Here is a 23,702-nt window from a genome sequence, read left to right as displayed (position 1 = left end):
TTCATGGGGCAAAGCAAAGACAATATAACTATGTGGTTATGGGCCTGGGTGGGGGCATCACTTTTCTTCATTCTTTGAAAAGCCTGCATATTCACTAATCTCTTTGATTCTGGGCTTCTTTACATCAGAATGCTCCATTCCCTAAGAAGACATACCTTGAAGTACAGCATTATCTCAATTTGTAATCACAGGCCTTCATCATTGCTGTAGAATACCCAGGCCTTCTCAGATCCTGATGTTTGTGTTTAATCAATACCTATGTTCAGCTTTGATCTGACTTACCGCTGCAATTGTGTTTTCCCAGCTCTACGTGTTTTATTGTGTAGGAATTCAATTGAAAACACCATTCATGTTTGCAAAGAGGACGCTATTTTATTATTGGCTAGAAAGAAAAGAAATTTCACACTTTGTATAACTGGCCTTCTCTGGTAGAGCATGATGAATTCTCAGAGTGAGAAACAAATTAACGAGCTGTGGAAAGCAAGGCCATGGGAGACTTTTTGAGGGTCCAGAAAATGCTGTCAAATAAGAGCTACTGATTTTTATGTCTCTAAACAACAAGCATTGGATTCATATTTGAAGTGTATAATCTTTACATAAATTGAAGGCATATTGTTGAGAAATATTGGTGATAAAACATGAATGGAACAGATAGAACGATGAGACCAGGCATCTAAGTACTATTGGAATGGGATTCCAGAGACCTCTATGGGTCTTTCTTCAGTGGCTAGGATATGAGTCAAGATATGGGTGCTCAGAGAGGAGCTGGGGTGGTGGGGTGAGTTGGAAGTATAAGGGCTTCAAGGTTGCCACAATGAGTCATCAGGGTGGTAGTGGTTTTGGGTTCTTAACAAGCAAAGAATTATTGGGTAAGAAAGCAGTTAGACCCTGAGTCAGGATCTTGAAACTGTCATGATCTCATCATGTCATCTTGTAGCCATGCATTCTTAGGGCTTCCCTTGTGTTTTTATAATGGTAATAACACATCTACCATAGCTCATGTTGGCCTCTAACTTGCTATGTATCTGATAAGACCTTGAACTGCTGATACTGCTGATAGGATTTCCCATGTCTTGTGACTAGAGATGGGTACCACCGTTCCCTTCCCCATTACTTTTTAATGGTCTGTGAGTTCTGTGCATAGAGTCTAGAGTTGTGCCTTTGATCTTATGAAAAGGTAGAAAGAGAGAAATGTTTTAGGTTGAGGATGGCATATACGCTCATGCTCTGTTGTCTGCAGATAACATAAAGGTCACACGAGAAGAAGGCTGGCACTAACCGTGATATAACCTGCTTCTAGGAGCAAGTTAAGAGAGGCTAAGTATAGTCTCAAGGCAACTCAGCTGTAGTTTTTAAGATCAATTCTGCTCAATGTTGGAGATTTTATTACAGATTAAAAAAAGGTTTGCTAGTTTACTATACAAACATTGCTTTTCTCTAACATCACCCCGAAGCAGGAGAATACAACAATTCAAAAACCAAACAATTATTTTGGGGACTGCCATGTTGGTTCTTCTTTCAGCCCACGTAAGCATCTCCTAGCCCTACTTTCAGCTGCCTGCTCTATGTGGTTGGTATTTATGCTTTGTAGTTTATGTGAAACACATTATGTTCCATACACAGGAATACATACATGCATGCCTATATAAAGCATTTTCCTCGATGCTTCACACCTATCAAATGTAGAGATTCCCAACTTACACCAAGCTTGATGCTCCTTTCCTGCTAGGTGTGTGTTTTGATTTGCTTGATATAAAGGTAACTTTGTAGCATACACCATGCCTTTTGCAGCAGTGTAAGGGGGAAGACATTTTCAGGGCATTCATCAGTTACTTTATTAGCGGAAAAATAAAATGATGAATTATAGTTTCCAAAGCACACAGGCCATATTGGGAAATGTGTTGAGCAAGTCCCTGCATGTGTATTTATTTCAGGTGCCTGTATATGTAAGAGTTTAGTGAAGTGAACTGACTTCTTTTTAATATCCTGTTGCTTATTGTACCTGACAGAGAAAAGTGAGGCAGGCAAAGATGTGATTATCATAGATCAAATTCCCGAAACATGCACGTGGCTCCCATTTTTGCCTATTGTAATAAAGAAGCGTCTTTATGTAACCAATTAAGAATATACATGACTTTTTAGGATGCAGCAACACACATATAATGAAATGGTCTAGAATTATAGGGCTCTCCTGAAGTTTACCAGATTCAAGATTCATTGGAGAGGTTTCAAAGACATCTGCTTTAATTATAAGAACACGGTTTCTGATTCATTTAATTCCCTCTCCTACCTAAACTGTACATATAAGTGAATTTTAAGAGACTATATAAATAAAATTTTAATTACAAAATGACGTTACATAATACATTATTAATAATAACCAATAATGCATAATGTTTATGCATGAGTCCATCAGAAAGGGAACTAATGTGTGTTGAGCCTACGAGGAAGCATAATTTGTCCTGAGTTCATGAATGAAGTCACAATGCAGGTTACCAAGTCAAGCGCACAGAATGGTTCAGCATGCTATTTAACAGTCAAGAAACAGCTTCTACCTATGGCATGTAAGAGGTATTCGAGATTTGTTCATCACACATCAAGAATTATTTTGCAGCGAGCCATGCGACTGTGAAAGTTGGAACAAATTGACAGTAGTAGCTTTCCCAGGCAGGTGCAGCATAAAAATGGCCTAGAGCCTCCATGAAACATGTATGGTCCTTGCATTTGGGCACACAGAGCTCTTATTTCAGATGCAATGTAATAGAATTCCCCCACTTGTAGCCAAAAGGACCGGCCACGTGCTCATTCCTTCTTGTGCTAGCGGTAACAGATTTCTGATATCTCCATGGCCAGCTCCAAGCATTCACTGGTCTCATGGCAAGATTCAAAGAGGCTGCAGTCCACGTCGCAGGTCAAGTTGCAGTCATTGCGTGGATGGTTCTCATCTGAGGCAGAGTAGTACCTGTGTGAGGGACAGCACAGGTTGATGCACACCGTCTCACACGTGTCAGGGAGCATGAAGAGGCAGTCCAAGAATTGACAGAAGAGACAGGCAAGGATTAGGGAGGCACACTCCTCTGTGTAGAGAGAGAGAAAATCAGTATGTGTGAATCTCTCTCTCTCTCTCTCTCTCTCTCTCACACACACACACACACACACACACACACACACACTGCAAATAACATTTGAGGAGACAGCATTGTTAGTTGCCCTCACATGACCATTGCAACTGCATGTTACATAGGCACACAGGCCTGTTCAGGGGCACCTAGGAACGCTATAAAGGATAAGATAGGAACACTGCAAATGATAAGAGACACAGTGGACAAGCCAGATGGACAGTTCAGCTGCCGAGGTGGCTACTGCACTAACATGGGGCTCTGAGTGTCATCCCAGCACCTGCCACCATGGACGTGCACATACATACACCTCTGCGTGCTTGGGCTCACCATATGTTTACTGTGACAGGCCACCAAAACTATAATAAAGATGGAAAGAATTAGTATTAACACATTTGGGAGTGTCAGTCAAATGCATGCAGACAGATGTGGAGATGTGGTCGGTCACCGAAAAGTCACTGTGTTATTATTATGTATGTGTGCTTACTGGTACAGGCTCTTACGGAAGCCAGAGGCCGACACTGAAGTGTGTTCCTCAGTCCTTTCTCCACCTTATTTTCTGAGCCGGCATCTCTAACTGAGCCTTGAGATTGCTATTCTGGTGGGCTAGTGAGCCTCTGGGATCCACACTTTTAATACAGTATCCGGCTTGACTTCTTTTGCTTGGGCCCTGGGAACCAAACTGGGTCCTTACACTTGCACAGGAAGTACTTTGACCACTGAGCTGCTGCCTCCCCCACCATGCAAGGTGGTGTGGATGGCTTGTCTGCCCAGCTTCTCCACCCCATCCCACTTCTTAGTATTTAAGGAATCATGTTATTAACTTGCAGAACATTCCCTATTCATTCTGTCTAATCAAGTTACTTCAAGAGTGCTGTCATTTTTGCCCTAAACCTCTTGATTTCATTTGCCTGTGAGGTGCTGGGAAGGCACTGGATGACTTACTCGTCTTTGCAACTCTCTGAATGACAACAGGCCTTTCCTATATGCATTAGATCAGAAGCCATTAGAGCCGGACAAGGAAGATCACAGATGTTCAGTTGCTTGTCACCAGGCTTCAATACACGTTCAACATGGTCTCCCAAAAATCTATCTCACCCATATTCAAACCTGAGCATAGTTCCAGACTTTATACTGAAATGCTGTTTAAAATAACCATAGCTTTTTGGGTAGTGTTTTATGTTTAATTCTTGTTACCACCTTGCCGTAGCCACGGAAAACCTGGATTTTGTATTTCAAGTTACATGGAGAACCTCATCATCTCTTCCCTAAGAGGTTTCAATCCTATCAGTTGCCTTTAAGAAAATTGGGTTAAAAATTTATTGTGCAGACTTGTTAAAAAAAAACCTGGAAAGTGTCTCTGAGGTACTGAAGGTAATTGGTAATTCTAGCCAAACAGCTGTGATGGGTTATAGATTATTATATATTTTTGCTCCATAAAGGGAGTTAGTTAGAATGATGTGGCAGTTCTCTTGTTAAAATTATATCTTTTGTGTGCTTTAGAAGTCTCAAAAAGTAAATATTTTTTGTTTTTTGTTTTTTTTTTATTTTTGGTAAAATAAAAGAGCAGGTAATAATTTACACAATCCAATTAATAAGTAACCTGAAGATTTTTGACAGTTAAATGTAAATTCTAGCAGGAGTTGGGAGAAATTTCTCCTCCAGATGGGTTTACTAGTCTACAAAGTTTGGGTTTCATAAGAAACTGTTGTTTTAATCATCATTTTAATATTTCGTGGTTTCCTGACTATAGTATATGACAACTGCACAGACATACAGAACAGACTTCCCTTAGCAGTAGACAAGCTGAGGCAGGAGGACCAGAAGTTCAAGGCTGGCCTTGAATACAGTCACATGCTTCTAAGCCTGGAGTTTTCTTTTTATGTGGGTGCTGGTAATCCAAACTCAGATCCTCACGCTTGCTTGCCAAGACTTTACAGAGGGACCCAAACACCAAGCACAATTTTATTCTCTAATTGTTCAAAAACTGGGTAATCTTTAAGGAAGGGAAAACTTAGAAATTTAGGAGCAAATATTTTAAAAAATGCTGCTTTGCCCTGTTCAAAGTTCTAACATGAATTCTGAGTGGTGCATAGCAATCTTCTTCCTTCCTGCTCCTCCGACACTTCCCCTTTCTTTTCAGAAATCTGGTGGTTTCAGCATGCACGAATGCATGAGGACACACACACACACACACACACACACACACACACACACACACACACTATGACTTTTATGATGACTTCGATGGCCATGCCCCAGCATTTATAGCACAGGCAGCCCTCTCCTGAATACCTCTGAGGCACGCGTACTCCTTTCTCTGCCAGGCTGGTTATATTTTTATTCCCTTAGCACCAGCTTCCAGCATATGGCCAACTCAGTAATCTCTCCTAAGTAACCACCAGCCACCCACAAAAATTCAGGAGTAAGTTCGTTAATAGTTCAGGGACTCTATTCTGCCCAGGCCTTTCCTGAAGAGTGTGTGTGTCAAAGGTCGAGGATGTGTAGCACACAACTTCATCAGATTTCACCCATGCCAACTCCACCTTTATCAGGTCAAGGGAGAGAAGTTATTCTCAGCAGAAAGTACTCCAAGCAAATTCTAGACACACTTCCTCAGACTGGAGCCTCAAGAGACTTACATACGGTTGTGATCTTACAAAAATTACCCCATTGAGTGGTATCCTCTATACATCAAGCTGAAAGTTTGGGTTGAATGTGGGTAGAGCATGAATCATGGTGGCTGTAAGATTTAAAGTTGGTGATTCTTACTAGAGTAGGAAAAGCCTGCTTGTAAAATGGCTTTGTAATTTCAGGAGGGCATATGATCTTTTGGTTCAATTGCATTTGCAGCTGACAAACTCTGGAGGCCTCTGCTTCTGGTGCACACCATAGATTTTATTTACCCAAAGAGTTTGGGCCTAATCCTTTGCCTGAATTGGCATTTGTTTCCTTCCATCTTCTATTTTACACGTGAGAATAGAACTGCCTCCCACACCCCTGTTTCTAACTCTGTCCCGTTTATTTGGTTATAAAAGACAGCGCCTCTTGCCCAAGAAAACCACGGGAACATTAATGAATTGCAAACAGATTTTTCTGAACTTTCAAGTGTGCACTGTACTTTTCTAAAGGGCATATTAAAAAATACTACATCAACAGGTTGAACTCTTTTGCATATGGCCATTTTGTTTGCACAAAAGTAATTTGAGTGGTTCAGACGAAATTTTACAACTGTTTGAAGAGTCCAGGTCTTCCCGTTCTCCAAATTGAGTATAGTTTTTCTTCCCTTGTACCTTTGTGGGCTGTAGTATTTAATAAACATGACATCGAGAGGCATAGCTCGTGATTAACTGGCCTCTTCTGGCCAGTTGAGAAGAGTAGCATACCATGAATCCAGCTGACCATGGTTAGGTCATGCGCAGTGTCTCCTGAACATACTGCTTACTAATTCCAGGTCCTATTTTGTACCTCCGTCTTCTTTATGACACACAGCTGCTCCCTCCCAGCTTGCTCCTGTGGATGGCAGCACCTTGATGAAGTCACTAGAAATCTGGGATCCTCACTAGTCATTGTGCCTCTCCTACTCCCTGAATGCAGTTATCAGTCTTACTGCCAGCTTCCTGCCTGGTTCTCTCACGTGTGGCCTTGTCAGTCTGCTTACCGACTGTGCTATCGGCACCGTGTTTGAATCCCAGCATTTGAACTGGACCTAGCTCGAGACCTTTGCATGTTGTATGCTCTCTCTTGGTGGTAGCTTCACCCAACTCCTGCTCAAAACCTTGGATTCTTTGCTTGAAACACCTTCCCTCTAAATGAGCCTCATGCTCAAACACAGACCGCTCGCCATCTCTCACTGGATCAATCAGTGAATGAGGCTAAGTTGAAAAGGAACGATGCTGAGAGAATGACACCGACAACCCTGAGCAGAGGTAGAGCCCCGATTCTTACTAGATCCAACGTCTGTACTTAAAGAATCCACTGTTCCATGTCCCACCTAAAGCCAATTCACAGCCCTCTGTGGTTCACATGAGTCGCAGGCAGCTCTTAGCAAGACTCTGGATTATAGATGTAGTACCTGGACTCAGAGAATTGAAAGTGCCACGATCCAGGAACCTCGGTGAGTGGTGGGGTAGTTGGTACACAAACTCGGGACTTTCTGGATCTTTGAAGTAGACCTGGCTATGCTCTCTCACGCTTTCTGCCAGGTGTGAGCCTTTGGAGAACCAAGTCCTTTTCTTATTCACAAGGCTGGCAAAATAGGTGGTCAGGTCATTTCCATGGCTACTGTCTAGCCTCAGCCAATGGGAGGTATCCAAAGAAACCTAGGATGGTGGGGGAGAAGGAAGCAAACCTAGGGTCTTTCTGCTGCCTTATCCAAGCTCTGCATGTTGCCATGGGTATTTGATGTGTCCCCCCACCACTGATCTCTCTCTCTCCCTCTCTCTCTCTCTCTCTCTCTCTCTCTCTCTCTCTCTCCTCTCTCTCTCTCTCTCCCTCTCCCCTCTCCTCTCCCCTCTCCCTCCCCTCTCCCTCTCCCTCTCCCTCTCCCTCTCCCTCTCCTCTCCCTCTCCCTTTTTCTTTTTCCTCCCATGGTTCTGAATAAAATCAGAATCAGGTACTGTCTGGTACTGGTTAGTTGCTAGATATCTCTGAGCTCAGTACAGTGCTGGTCTAAGGAGCACAGGGTAGGTAGAGCCTTCTCATGATGTGGATTTCTGGGTCACTCCAGTGTTTGCAGCACTGACCTTTTCAACTCGCTTAGCACCTTTGCAACAAGTTCCTTGTACAGGAAATCCTCTTTATTGAACCACCTGGCACCCCTGGCATCATCTCTAATTACTGCTGTCAAAACGTCCGCCCTGACTCCTAAACCTGGAATAAAGGCAGTAGGAGATGATCCAAGACCCGCAGGCCAAACTGCCATAGCTGTATTTGGCTGTGAGCAAGAAGCCTTGGCAAATCCCTTCTGAGGGTTGTCTCAAGTCCTTTCTATTCCCCTAGGGTACTTTCAAGCTGGAATGTGCTAAGTGATGATACTCTAATAACACAGAAGAATTAAGGCAGCTTTGAGGTGCTAAGCATTCTGCTGGGGATTGGCTAATTAAGAGGGAGAATGTGTCTCATTAGAAAGGCTCATGTTTAATTATAGTGGAAATGATAACGAAGCCAAGACTTTCCGCATGTGTACCTGGGGTCAGCCTCATGGAGTGAGCTTTCTGCCTCACTACATGATTTCCCCACACAGGAAGAATGGAACCAGAGGCCTCTGCTGTTGCCAATTGCAGCTCCTGAGATTTTTTTTTTTTTTGAATTTCAGAAACACTCTCTTGCTTCCTTGGCAGTCATTAAACAACGTGTCACAAGTGTACTTCTTACAGAGAATGACAGACAAACAAGCTCACCCATTTCTCTTCTACAACAACATAGAAAGAGAATGAGACTAGATGACCCTGGCCCCAAAGAAGTGCCTCGGTGTATCCGTATGCTGCCACAGACAGGCTCTTAACACAGTAGCACCAACTGACCACTGAAGGGTCTAGGTCCAAAAGCATAAACACTGGCTTCCCTCCCCCCAGCATTAAGCTCTTCATAAATACATCTGTGATGTAGAATTTGAATAAATAAAGTGTGACTGAACGCCTTCATCCAGCGGGGCTATCATCCCTGATGTTATCAATTTTAACAGCTCCTTAAATATGTCAAGATCTATTTAAGCTCAGACAAGCACAGCTAACATCCACGTCACTCCTTTAGAAGTAGAATGACTAGATTTGGGTGATACTTGGTAAATTTGTGCTTATGTTTTTTTCTGAGCAAATGAACTGAAATAATTATAAAATTGAAACACTTTATAAGGTGACACCACTACACTTAATTGTATGAAATTTACAGGGTAGAAAATGTAGTCATTTTATTCAGCAGCCCATGGTGTAATTAAGACTATTCTTTGAAGGCATCTTGTATTTATGAGTTTCTCCTTCCACCTGGATGAGATGTCTGAAATTCAAAATTATACATCAATTAGGCTTATTTCCAGGATTACTTTCTCAGGAGCCTGTTATCAAAGGTGGTGTGTGTCCCTGCCTTCCTTTTCCGTATGATGTTTTTTGAGAGTAGGGGATTAAGGACCTAGGAGCAGATGCATGCATAGTACCCTGGGTGTGTTTTCCATTCTCTTCTGGAAAGAGACCACACATGGCAAACCATTGCTACTGACAAACTTCTGGAATAGAGACTGTGAGGTTCAGTAAAGACCCTTTTAAGTCCCCAGCAGAGCATATCCTGTGGACTGTGTTAATGGATGCAAGACATGCTACCCTATCTGCCTGTGCAAGCCTTTCCACCCTGTACTAAGTGGGGGTGATACATTATAGACATGAGTACCTAATCATCTATTCCCCTGCACTCGGTTAGAGTTTTGAAAATAAATTAACTACAAATGCCACAAAAGAAGGCACCAGCTTCTCTGCTCCCTTTCTGTTTTCCCTGTTCTCCTGATAGACATTTCTGAATTTGTCTCAGAGAGAGCAGTAGCCCCGTGTCTCAATTTCTGTACCATTAAATGAATTACTATCAAAACTCCCTAAAATGAGGAGAGGCTGACCAAACTGTTGATTTCCTTGCTGGTTGGGATAATGCATGTTCTTTGTTTGTTTTTGGTTCATTTTATTTTATTTAGCATGATTAGTAAGACTTAGTATGAATCTTTTCACTTTCTGTTTTATCCAGGTACCAAAAGTTCTTTCTTCCCTGGGGAGATTTTTTTTCCCCACAAAGGGAGCAAGGAAGAGTAGCTTATGACCTACATCTTCAGCTTAAAACCTGAGTTTTCTGGGTCTGACTGGTCTCAGTTACCTCAGGTAATAAACATCTTTATTCACACATCCTTTTGGTTCCCCTTCGCTCCTTTGAGCAGGAGAAATCTTACTTTTTCTGCCATGAGGCTTTTAAGAATTAGTCTCTTTTTAAAGTTTCCCCCACTTTCCCTGAGAATAGGAGACACGAGATTTTATGCTTCTCTTGGGGTTCCGAACTGGACAGAGGGAGATGCTCTGCGAGGGACATTGTGTCTGTGGGTGTGTACTAAGACGGTTCCTAATTCTGGGACCATTACTCTGATACTTACAACTAGCAACAGCTACGCCTCCCTGGTAAAACCCTGGAACGCTCTGCTGTTGGAATGATTTGCTTAGAACTACTCCCTTGCTTACTTCAATGTCCGCCCTTCATCTTTGCCAAAGCTAAACTTTAGCATCATCCTAGACTGAAGCACTGGTCGACAGGTCAAAGTTGGCCCAAAGACACAAGGAGATGCCTTGTGTGACAGAAAGTCAATAGAAGGCATTTCTAATATTAAAATTTTTAGAACTTTTATGTGACATCCTTAGTTTCTACCTATTTTTAGAACACTTCAAGATCGGGCATCTCAGCTGGGTATAATAACACATGCCCTTGATCCCAGCACTTGGTGGACTCCAGAGGCAGGTAGATCTCTGTAATTTTGAAGCCAGCCTGGTCTGCATAGTGAGTGGGTTCCAGGTCAATTAGAGTTACATAGAAAAACCCTGATTTAAAAAAAAAAGGAAAGAAAGAAAGAAAGGAAGGAAGGAAGGAAGGAAGGAAGGGAGAGAGAGAGAAAGAAAGAAAGAAAGAAAGAAAGAAAGAAAGGAAGAAAGAAAGAAAGAGAAAAGAGAAGAATAGAAAAATCTGACAAGTCTAAATCTTTTGTTTCTTCTGATTTGAGCTGGGTGAAGGAAGTGATTCTCTTTCTTTCTCTTCCTATCTCTCCCTCTCTTCCTGTCTCCTCTCTACCCCTCCCCTCTCTCTCTCTCTCTCTCTCTCTCTCTCTCTCACACACACACACACACACACACATTCCATGCTCAAGAAATATCTCAGTTGTCATCCTCATGAACACTGCCCATCTACCTTGAGTCAGGCTCTGCTATGGAGTTGGAGCTTACAGAGTAGTCTTGATTGGCTGAAGGTGAGCCCAGGGGTACGACTACTACTTCTGTCTCATTAGTGCTGGGATTACAAACTCACCGCTACACTGGCTTCTTCACGTGGGTTCTGGAGGTCTAGCTTTACAACCTTGTGCTTGCGAGACAAATCTATGGCTAACCCAGCCATCCCTCAGAAGTGATGTTTTAATGACCCTTAGTGGAAGTATTCCTCAGCTTCCCACAGTCCTCACTATTCCCTCTTTACCTTGCTTCATTATTCACATTCTTTCCTGGCAAGCCTTAACCAACCAAGTCTGTAGTCTATGCTTTAAGTATCCATATCAGCATTTGCGTAAGACGGCACAATTGCAATACATGGTGGAAGACTCTCTTTTTCCTCTCAAAAACTGCAATCATAAGGAAAGTTAAAGTCCAGTTTCTGTGTGGCAGGTTCTGTAGTAGATGCTTTCTGTACACTGCTCCATCTGAGCCCCGCACTGGCCAGTAGTTCGTTACTAACTCTGGCCTCTAACTAACTAAGAGACTAAGATCAGGAGGTTACAGCATAAAGGTCAAACTCTAAACTGCCCTCTTCTATCCAATTAATGAACGTCAGAAGCATGAGGTAAGTTAACGTAGTGACAACAGGACTTTTATTACAAGCTTTCTCTATTTGTTTTTTACATTTAACAATGAATTATGACATCAGAGGAGATCATGTCCAGGGTTAATTTCAATGCAACCATAGGCAGATTTGGAATACTACCAAACTTTTGAGTGACTCATGTGATTGTGAAATTTCTCTGAGTTAAACTTCATTTACCATGGCACAAGATCCATGAGCTTGAACTTCATTGTTTAGCACCAAATCAGTGTGAAACCGGCACGTGGGGTGTATTGGTCTATGGCTGCACTGTATCAGAACACCTAGTATCAGAATTACCTATGAGAGTCAACCCTTGCTCAGAGATTGTTGGTATAAACAGCTGGGTATTTAATGCAATCTCTTTTTTATTTGTGTTTGGGGTGGGGACTTGTATATGTGTGTAGAGGCCAGAGGTCAACCTTGAGAGTCATTCCTCAGGTGGAGCCTACCTTGATTTTTGAGACAATGTGTCTCACTGGCCTGGACCTCACCAAGTGGGCTAGGCTGGCTGGCCAGAGAGGCCCAAGGATCTGGATGTCTCCAATCTTCCCAGGGATGGGATTAAGATGGTCTAGAACTGCAAACTTCTTTATGTGGGTTCTGGGCATTGAACTCAGGCCCCCATTCTTACATAGCAAGTAACATCTCTAACAATCGACTACTTTCCCACTCTGTTTAAGCCCCATACGCTTAAAGTAACAGGCAGAATGGTCTCATTTCTGAGAAAAGAAGTTTTTATTTGATTTTACTGGTTTTCCATCCCCATCCGAGAATGCTGTTCTGGTCTGAGCTATTTAAAACGCAAAGCCTCTGATTCCCAGCTCTGAGAGCAAACACTTTGCCAAGCACCTCCTAGCTACAAAGTGACCTTGACACATGTCATTCAGCAGGGTTTCAAATCAAAGTCATCCTCTTTAATATTCATAAAGACTGTTTTTTTCTTTCTAACGGCATATGTAGTGATTTTACAAGGTCTGGGGTTGGGAGCTTTATTTAGAGACGGGATGTATTCTGAGAAACCTACCGTCAGGGTCTCTCTGATGAACTGAAGTATTAGTTTGGAGGTAGGGAAATTTCGTTTGGCATTCTTCGAGGGAAGAGAGTGAAGTGCTCGATCCTGACAGGTTTTTCTCGTTGGGGGTTTCCTGGGCTGGTCCATCTGTGATATTGAATTCGGATACTGAATTTATAACGATAGCATTAATAGGTTTCTCGTCGGCATGCTTTTCATTGGTGAGTTGCGTATCTAGGTGAAAAAAGAAAACACACATACACACACCCACTGTGATCCAAGAAAGGACATTTGCAGGAAAATTTACATTTTTACACTTCGAGAGGATAAAGTCCCACGACAGGGACTGAAACATTACCGAGCAAGGTTATTTTGAGAGAGAATTGAAAAGTGCAATCACAAACTTTTCTTCATACTATAAATTTCATATTAATTTGAAACATATTTTTCTAGTATCCGTTTTTAGGGTGGTGAGTTAGGCAAATCAAAGAATTCATTTACTAGATCAACAAGATGCTGCTATGTGGTATCAGCCCTGTAGTAGACTATGGACATGAGAAGCCAGGTGATTCTGATAACTTCCAATGGTCTCAAAAAGTTCACTATTCATCCTGTGGTGTTGCTTTCATTTGCACTAACCTCATTTTCCTTATATGTAGGAGAAAAACAAGCCATGTGCAGATGAACAGTCTACAGGCTCGATCTTCCTCTGCTGTCAGGGAAAGCCCGGCAGACATCCTGTTCCACGTTCATACATGGATTGCTTTGATGTAGGGACTGGCATTTTATAGAGGCCTATTCATGTGATGGCTTTTCTAGCTTTGGGGTTGTCTGGGGGTGGGCACATAACTTATTGTACACAGTCAATGGGGATAACCAGGGTTCAGGAAGCTCCTGGCAATATCCTAGCCAAGACTCTAGTTTAAAGAGGCAATGGGAAAGTTGAAAAAGCCATGATCTCATTCCATGTAATAAAGAAAAAGTAGAGTAAAAACTGGACTGAACATTGGGATTCAGTGTGCCCATCACAAGCGCATCGACCTTAGCAACTGGGGGTGTGTCGAGGAGCATTCTGTCCGGCTGTTTCAGAGAGAGGCTGAAGCTAGATGGCAGCTTGACATCGATCATAGCTACATCTGTAAACAAAGTCAAAGACGAACACAAGAATGCGTTCTTAAGCACAGCCCAGGCTTGTCCCAGGGACGTCCTCAGATGGTGCTATTGAGAGATGGAAAAGACATGTTTAGGAATCCCATTCCTTATCGAGTCTAGGGCTTGGGCTGACTCAGTGGGACTTGAGTGAGGCTGACATGACTGGAGAAGCACACCCAGCTTAGTGTGGAAAATCCACTTTTTCTAAGTCCATGTTTATGGCCTGTTTCTAATTGGCCTTTTCTTTTACAGGAATGCGATTCCCTGAAACTGCTATAGTGTCCAGTCAGCTGAGAAATCTAAAGTTGCTGACCTGTTCAAAGCTTGGATATCACTCTCCTCAGCAGCCCAATCAAATCACCCTCCTTTGGGGACTTGACTGAAACTTTTCAGGTGACCCCAACCTGCAGATGAGTCTGGGAGTTCTAAGGAGTTCTGCTTTAGGAAGAGGAAGAAAAGAGAAAGAACAACCCACAGACTTGTCAATCAGGGATTCTCAAAATCCATCATGAGATGGTCTCTCTCTCTGAAGGCTTGAACTGGAAGAAGACCAAACAGTCTGCCACACACAGTCATCTTGGGCCATTTTTGTTTCTTTCCGATTTTCCAAACAGCCTTGGTTTTTGACAATGTTTAATTTTTATTCCCTTTCCCATATGCTGTTGGCTTTAAATCCCTCGGTAGTGGTTTAATCCACCCTAAAAAAGATTGGCAGAAGTAGGGGTTCAGGAAAAACATCTATTGTTGACAGCAATTAATGTGGTATCGAATGCTGCATGTAGAATAGAATTGGCTCTACACACTGGCCAACTCTAGACTCCTTCAACTCAAGAAATACTCACCATGTTAATAACACAATGACATTGGCCATGGTCATGCTGAAAATAAGGGTTTATTTTCTTTACTTGGGTATAAAGGAATTCAACCATCAGCCACTTTCCCACTAAGATGAATATTTAAATACTGTCTTCAATTGCTTAGCATTGTCAAGATTTTGAGTCAGACAATGGATACATAAGGACACGTTCTCATCTTCTATTAGGAGACACTTAGTTGTACTTTGTCTCCCTAAGCTATGATAATTAAAAAAATTACCATTTGCACTGTCAGATTTCTCTCCTGGGACAAATTGCTCAGGTTGAAAACCACTGCTTTGTACACATACACATGTATGTCTGTGCCTCCATTGTAGACCAAGCTTTACATTCTTGTTAATATGGAAGATCATGTCAAGACACCTGTTTGAAAGTGTCTAGGAGATCGATATTGCTGTTGACTTCTTTTACGACATGGGGAAAGTAAAAGTTAGTACTACTAGGTGAATCTTTAGAGTTAAAATTGAATCAAGCAGATGCTTGAGAAGTCTCAAGGTTTAGAACTTTCACTTCAGTAAGTTGCCCAAGGACTCCTCTGTAGTCAACTGAGATCTGAATCTAGGGATTGCAAAGGTTTTGTTCTTATTTTTGTCTTTTATAAATATTATATCGGTCCCTAATGTATTCTTTGCCTCTACCTCAAGTCTTTTAGTGGCTGAGACTACACATAGGCAATGTCTTCTGTACCTTAAGACTTGAGATGCAGGGGTTTGGGATTTAGCTCAGTGGTAGAGCGCTTGCCTAGCAAGCGCAAGGCCCTGGGTTCGGTCCTCAGCTCCGAAAAAAAAGAAAGGGGGGAAAAAAGACTTGAGATGCATTAATACACCTTAAAGCCAGTCTTGCAAATAACTGAGCTCCACAGACCTCCTTTTTCTGCATGGCCAAGTATGGCTGATTTCTTGAGCACTTGAATAATGACCTGTTCAGCTCTAGCCACTGTGTGCTGTGCATTCAAAGTCAGCGCAGAAAAGGGCGGATAGCAAACCATGGTGCCTACAGACATTTCAGCAGCTCTTTGCCTAACAGACTTCCTTAACAATCAGTTCAAATTACCACACACAGTCAGACTGCATGTAATTTAAATTGCCTTTGCACAAAGTAATTCTGTAACAACAACAAAAAAAAGTTGGATAGAGGTTACTGGAATGTAAAAACATGCAGAGAGCACAGTTTTCAGCCAAGTGGTATATGATTCTCTTTTTAATTTTGCGACAACTTTTTTAAGTACAGCATTTTTTAAGTATAGCATTTTGAATGTAAGTGGTTTGCTACATTAAGCAACCATTTGGAGCACACCAGGTTTGCGCAGAGAGGATTTTATGGAGAATTTAAACTGCCATTCATAAAGTTATTTTAACTCTATATCTCTGTTTATATTTTTATTTTTTTTAATCCCCCAGTGGGAACTATCTGATGCTCATTAAAAAATCATCTGACACACGCAGAATTCAGAACCCAGTCTGTTCAACCCGGAATTCTGACATCTGAAGTGAGTCACATTTTTTTTTTTTTTTGGTGGTGGGGGGTGAATGTTACTGACAGCTTCCTTCTTTTTTATAGCGGGAATGCTAACAATAATTCCCCCAGTTTTCTTCCTTTACAGTTTTATTTCAAATTTTCTCCAAATTATTAAAAACAGCCTGGGCTAAAAGGAGGAACACAAGGAAAAGTGGTATCATATCCTTTGCGCAAGTTGGTATTTTAGAATTAAATAAGGAACCCGTGAAACTATATTTGGGCTGTTATACATAGTTCCTGACATTAACTTGGAGAAAATAAATTTTCCGCCCCTAAAATACAAACCAAAATTGGGACAAAAATTAGGAGCTTCTCTATAGTTCTTAGAAAAAAAAATTCAAGTGTATCTTGAAAGTCATTATAATAGAAAAAAAAAAGATCCTGTTTGGGTTAGAAGTAATTGCAAGAACCAGTGGGCATAAACTAGGCAACAGTAAGACAGACAGTTAATTAATTTTTTATTACTGCTGAGCAAATGTTATTAATTTAATTCAATTAACATTTATTGAGCACCCACATGCAATGGATGAATCAATGTGACAGCGGCCATTCACTTGTTTACTTTAAGTTATTAAGGAGACATTTCAGTGGTTTTCCTTTTTGCTCAGTGAATGTGACTTGATCATTTTTGTTTCCATATATTCTCTATGCCCGTAACACAAGAAATATGGGTAACAGTTCTTTCTACCTGGCTCCTCCCTGGAGTCTCGTTGATATTATTTTCTTCTTTCATTATTGTTTCCTTCCCCTCCCTTCCTGTCCTTTTCCCCTGACCTCTTCTTTTTTTTTTTCATTTATTTTTCTGACTCACCATCTCTTTCTCTTTTACTCATGTTGTTACTTCCAGACCCACTCTTCTATTATTCCTTAAGGCTTGACCCTTGCTCCTTCCCTCCCTCCCTCCTTCCTTCCTCCCTCTTTCCCTGCCTCCCTTCCTTCCTCCCTCCCCTACCTCTTTCCCTGCCTCCCCCTTCCTTCCTCCCTCCCCTACCTCTTTTCCTGCCTCCCTTCCATCTTCCCTTCCTCCTCTTTCCCTACCTCTTGGCTTTTCTCCCGTTTTCCCTATCTCCTTTGCTTCCTTCCTTTTCCCTTATCTAAGGTAGCATTGGTCCACACTCATAACTTAGGCGTTGATTCTGCGGAGTTTGCCTCTAAATCTATTCTATGAGCCAGTTCCCCGCCAGACTGCATTTGCTGAGTGTAAATTCCATTTCACTTGTTGTTCATCACTGGAGAATTCAGAGAAAAAAAATGACAGTGTATTGGTTCTCTAAAGGTCTGTGGTCACCACAAATCACAGTCTCATGATTGCAACGGGCTTTTAGATCCTTTATTTAGGACACCAGCCACATCTTTTCCATTTAACAGCCTATTTTGCTAAGTCCTTCATCTCACTGAAGTGGGTAACTCTACCTATCCCTGGAGAAACCACGGCTTGATTTCTTTTCCTTGTATGGTCATTGTTCCAATTATTTAGACTTGAAACTAGTCTTTGTCTGGTCCCTTCCTTCCACTGGTGATTTAGACATTCCCATTGATTCCTCTTTCAAGATATCTCTCAAGTCCGCCTTTCCATTCCCATAACCGCTCCTGCACCTTCCGATCTGGACCCTTCTCTTTAAATCGCTGTGTACTTTGGTTGTGGGCATCTAACACGGGGCCTTGCACCCTCTAAACAGATGCTCTGCCATCGAGCTGCATTTTAAGTCTTTGCACGGGGTCTCACTGTGTAGTTCAGATGGGCATTGAACTGGCCACCCAGCCGTCTCTGCTTGCCAGGTACTGAGACTTCAAGTGTGGAACGCTAGGCCTCGCTGTGGAAAGTTTCCACGCCATTATCAAAATAATGTTCTAAACTCCACCTTCTGATGAAAATATGATGAAAGACACAAAATCAAGGCAAGCCCTCCTCCCCCAAAAAACACACACACACACACACACACACACACACACACACACACACACACACACACACGCTAATGGCTCTCTGTTAGTTGGAAGATGTTCTAGTCTCTTAGTCCCGATACCTTTTACATTCTGTTGCCAAGTTGTTTTTTGAAGCAGGCAATACCTTGGTAACAGTTTCACCTGTGAGGCCAACTCCTGAAGCCTATCTGAAAAGTTTAAGATAACCCTTTAAGGTAGACTGATTTTTAATTTTATTTCTACATCAATACACTGAGAGAGTGCATTTCAAATGCAAGGACCATTATTTAAGCTGCAACTGAATTATATTTTCCCTTGGACTTGAACTACCACCTAGAATTTAGTAGTGTGATTATCTGTGGGTGAAATCAGATCAAGGTAGACAGGTGACATTTCAAGGTATAAACCACCAAACCGTTCACAAATTATTGTGGTTAGGAAGAGTAGTTCATCAAAGTGACCCTGTAGGGGAAAAGTTAATTTAGCTGGGCATGGTGGTGCATGCCAATAAGCACAGAATTTGGGAGGCAATGCAAAAAGAGAAGGTATTAAAGAACACATACACATCCCTGTCTCCAACCAGTATAGAAATGCATAACATATATATTATATTTTCTGTATTTTATAATATTTTTATTCTGGCCCATGAAGAACTTTATAATGTCCATGCTAATTTTGGCATTTGCATTCACTGTTAGGCTGTCTATATTTTCCACAGCTTGGTCAGTAAAACACATGCTATTCAAAACATCAGAAGTCACAGAACAAGATTAAACCTGGTGAAAATTATTAGGACCTGAATCTTTATTTTTTTACACTTGCATTTTCTTTGGGTACTTGAGGCAGGATCCCACTCCACAACCTAGTCTGGCTTCCAACTTGGAATCTGTTAGCCCCAGCCTCTTAAGCAGCTGGGATTACAGGTGTGTGCTTTCACACAGGACGTTCTTATTTTCATATTCAGTAACATTGGGAAAGTAATTCAGTAGAGAACAAAGCAAAACTAAGATGTTGCATTTCACCCTGACCCAGCAGCAAAAGCTGCTGGATACTCGGAGAAGGCGGATTTTCAAGGAAAACCCAATTTTTGTTTTCGATTGTGGAACTGAGGACAAAAAACTTCCTACAGACGCCCCACCTGTTTAAAGAGAATGGGAGTAAGACATTAATTATTTGACGGCTGCTGGCTGCTAGATTGGATAAGGCAAAGCCTTGGATTCAGTCAATCGAACTTCGGGACAGAATAAATGAGACACGTGTAGCTGGCTTATGGTTTTTTTCTCTCTAATTCTCTCACAGCCTTTAAAGACTTTCCAGTAAAAGCAGCGGCGTTATGTATCATTGGTTTGGTTTGTCTTCTTCAGCCTCAGAGAAATACGATGAAATGTTTATCAGGGGTCTGAGGAGGTGACATTTTAAAGCCCCTTCAATCAGCCTTAGTGAATCTTTTTGAAAATGTGAGCGGAAAACCACAAGTATATTATTTCTTCAGAAATAATAGCAGTGACTGTTCAAGGTGAAAAGGATTAAGAGGGTGTGTGTGTGTGTGTGTGTGTGTGTGAGAGAGAGAGAGAGAGAGAGAGAGAGAGAGAGAGAGAGAGAGAGAGGGAGAGAGGGAGAGAGGAGGGGAAAATAGAGTTGCAATGGCTCCAGGCTACCCCCACAACTACAGTTTTCCAGCTTTGGGACTGTGTCCTTTTGGTTTTGCTGCTGTTGATGGTGTCTCTTCCTTTTGTGCTTAACTGCCATGAGTAATCCCCTTGGTCTTCTGCTCGCTGCCACATTGCCCAGTAGGCAAACCTTGGCTCATGATATACTTTTATAGCTAGGTTGTGAGCCAGTAACAAGGAGCAGTGCAGACCTAAGAGGCGTTTGAATCTTCTTCCGACATGAAAACAGTTTGCAATTATGAGTCCCCATTTCATTTTTATGCACTTACCTCTAGTTTAATGTTTTAAAGTAGTGTCTCAGGAAATAAAGATGATGTTACCCAAGGAAAAAAAAATAGCAAGCGGCTTTTATGGTTCCATGTACTGGGTGGATAATGAGTTTAGGGCTCTGAAAAAAATGAATCAAGCCAATCAGGCTATAAACTCAGGCATAAGCACTGGATCACATGCATCTGGGTTTTTCACTATTAGCGTTTAATATAAATGGTAAACGATCAAGCTCTCCTGAAAACATTCTCTACTAGGTTAAAGTTGTATCTGTCAGTGTTTTTAATCCCAGGTCCTCGAATGTGGGTTAAGGTTTCTTAGCCACACTGTGGCATATCCAGCCCACAATGATCTGATCTGGTAGAGAGAGTACTGTCACTGCCTGTGGATGAGGGGGCAGGTGAAGAAGGTTCCAGTGGGTCCTCCCAGGTTCACAGATGCCAGTAGCAGAGCTGCAGTAGGTATCTATCTGTGCCTCGGTTCTCACTGTCATCCAGGCTTGTTTTCCAGACCACAGCCGTAAGATGTGCCAATCAGAGGTTGAGCTGTTTGCAGAAAGACTTTCCTTGCTGACTGCCTTTCTTCAAGGTAGTTGATCTTGCTGGCGTGTGATGAGGGGACACAGCTTAGCTGTATTCAAGGCAGAGCTGGGTAACTAATGGTTGGCTTTTACAAACTGACTCCACGCCTAGTTGAGAAGCTGCCTGTACCTGCTGTCCAGTCCCAGTGGAAACCCTCATCATGGCTCTTTAACTTTCTGCTGCCGTGACTGTCCTGGATGGTTCTTTCTTCTTCCTTTTCTACTGTGATTCCTGAGGGATGCATGCTCCAGCACAGTGTCTGGTGGAAAGCATGCGTTCCCTGCTTTTCTGCTGATTGATAAGCTGAGTGACAATTGGAAAGTGGGCCTCTCAACTTTCAGGGGACAATGGACTCACCTCTTGGGGAGGTATTCTGGATTCAACTCTCTTGCCTTTGTCTTCATTCTGAGTGCCCAACGAAACTGATCCTTGTCAGAGTTTATATAGTTCTCTTAGAATATAGTTTTTATTAACATTCTTGCTATATTTTTACCTGGTAAAGATTATCACATGTTGAATAGATTATAGTTAGAATCCTAATATATTAATGTATATTAAAAGAACCAATTAGTGTACTTTATGGCATAAGCTACCATATGAATAGAAATAAACACTCATTCTTCTAAGAATCTTGTCTGTAGTATCTTATCTCAGACTCCCGGCAGCCCTGTGGTGGTACTTACTGCAAATAACACCCCTAGTTTACCCATGATTATACCGGTACTTTGCTACAAAGGACTTATTTAGTTTACCACTAGCCAGTTACATAGCTGGGGTTCTAAGCAAGAAAGGCAGGCTTCAAATCGAGGCTCCTAACCAATGAACTACACTGTCTGTCTGAGCAGATGTTTAACAGACATGCATTGTGATGTCATTGAATGTGATATCCAATTACTAAAGCATTCCTCAACTCTTTGATCAACAGTCACCTTCTCAAAAAGACCTTCCATTTTGCCCAGTCTGAGTCAGTTCTTGCCATCACTACCCTGAGGACGTCTGCTTTGACTGTCGTGACTTGGATGGTTCTTCCTAACATTACATAGTCAAAAGCCAGGGAGGCTGTCAAACATTGCCATATGCACAGGAGCTCCCTTTATTCCCCACCTCAGACCTACAAGCACTGCAGCGTCAAGAATCAATGGTGCTCAAGCTAAGAAACTGTTGTAGGAAGTAATCCAATAGACCTCAATACTGGCAATTTTAATTTAGTTACTGTTTATTTTCTGTATCTGCTTATTCATTTACTCTATTATAGGATGCATGTCCTTCTACACTTAAGATGGATCTTTACAAGAGTGCTGTCCGTTAATTAATCTCTATATTCTAGAAGAGCACATAGGAGATACAAAGAGCTCTCAAAAAATAGGTAAACAAGGAACGAACACTCACGGGTGTGGCATCCTGGGAACTGTCAATTCTCCGTCTAATAAAATAAAGGTTGCCTCTACTTCTGTGGTTACAAATACTCTTGGAATAAGTGTTATGGGTGTCAGTCTTTTCTCATATTTGTCACTTTCTACAGTTTGAGTTCATTGGAAGAGGTTGATATAACTCACTTCCCAGAAAAAAATTTGGTCCATTTTGACTTATATCAAGAATAAAAGGGAAGAATTTGTCTCTTGTTCTGTAGCCAATTCTGAACTTTACCATTACAATAATTTATTTTTGTCAACTTGAAGGGAACTTGGAATCTAGTCGCAATTCCAGCAGCTGAATAAACAGTCTTGCACTGCTACAAGGGGTAGGAAGATTTTTTTTTAAAATGCCCACCGTTTTTTCTGTGGAATTTTCCTTCTCCAAATAGATTCTGGGTAATTTAGAAAACTCTCATGTTACATGGGATTGGGCACTTAAAATACTTACTATGTATTTATAGATCAATAAATTCTTGTTTTAAGTGTTTATTAGATGGATGCTAATTGGGTCCTTAAAAAGAAAAAAAAACCTTGGTTCTTGGGTGGTGACAAGACATACACATCGGTGGATTTGGGTGACATTTTTATTGATTTCTGAGTCTTTGTGGAAGCATCATCCATCTATGGTGGGCTTGCACAAGCACAGAGTGGACATAAGGTCTACCTCGTGGCCCTTGAGACACTAGAAGTCACTTCTCACTGGCTAGAGAGAAAGAGAGGAGGAAACAAAAACAGTGCATGCTCAGCCATGGCTCTCGTGCCTGCTGTGCACCCCAGCGACTTACAGAATCTATGAAGAAGTCCAGCTGAGAGTTTAAGACCTATATTCTTAATGATCTGCCTGGCAGAAATTTATCCCAGTAGTCTCCAAAGTGGCAAAAGTGTGCCTACAGGGAGGCATGAGCCTATCTAATGAAGACAGAGTATCACTGTCTATATATGTATATTATAAGTGTCTTTATATATGGTAAACTTTTGAATAGTTTATGGTATATTCAAGTTAATATTGATGGTGTCTGTGCCAATTTTCTCTACCTCTCTGTTTCTCTGTTTCTCTGTTTCTCTGTTTCTCTGTTTCTCTGTTTCTCTGTTTCTCTGTTTCTCTCTCTCTCTCTGTTTCTCTCTCTCTCTCTCTCTCTCTCTCTCTCTCTCTCTCTCTCTCTCTCTCTCTCTCTCTGGGTATTAATTAGGGTTTGTATCCACCCTACCCTAGCAGCTATTTTTCCAGTAAAGATTTACAAGATTTCCAGTAAAAAGTTTGGAGACTGCTGCCCTAAGTAAAAGACCAAGGTCAACACTGTACATCCTCTCCTACGTAAGGAATTTTCTTGTGCTTCCTTTGGGTGCCCAGGGTGTGGTTACTGGAACGTGGACAGCCACAGCAGCTGCAGTAGTGGCCTGGGTAGACTTTTCCTGCGAGTTTCTATAGTGGTAACAGGATTAACAGGCTCTATTCTGGAAGAACTTGGGTGGCATAACACCTCCCAGTAGAACTATTCCTGACAAGGATGTGCAGATGGAAATGCATATTTATGTCACTTAAAGCCTACAAGAGACACAAGGATTTGAGCTATA

The 23,702-nt window shown here is 41.7% G+C and overlaps 1 protein-coding gene across 2 annotated transcripts in view; it reads right to left on the bottom strand.

Moving 5' to 3' along the window:
- Positions 1-2,572: 2,572 nt before the first annotated feature.
- The window catches only part of Mdfic2 (MyoD family inhibitor domain containing 2), a 104,942-nt gene continuing 83,812 nt past the window's right edge, over positions 2,573-23,702 (bottom strand). The window contains exons 3-5 of one of the 2 annotated variants that reach the window (XM_032905067.1): positions 16,957-16,963; positions 12,736-12,957; positions 2,573-3,077 (exon numbers count right to left, since the gene is read on the bottom strand). In XM_032905067.1, the coding sequence (XP_032760958.1) occupies positions 2,818-3,077; positions 12,736-12,957; positions 16,957-16,963 (489 nt within the window). In that variant the 3' untranslated portion in view covers positions 2,573-2,817. The remainder of the gene's footprint in view (positions 3,078-12,735; positions 12,958-16,956; positions 16,964-23,702) is intronic. The other variant, XM_032905066.1, reaches the window with a different exon arrangement.

This window comes from Rattus rattus, chromosome 6, assembly GCF_011064425.1.
Source record: "Rattus rattus isolate New Zealand chromosome 6, Rrattus_CSIRO_v1, whole genome shotgun sequence".
Classification (NCBI taxonomy): domain Eukaryota; kingdom Metazoa; phylum Chordata; class Mammalia; order Rodentia; family Muridae; genus Rattus; species Rattus rattus.
This window is presented reverse-complemented; position numbering and strand designations above follow the sequence as displayed.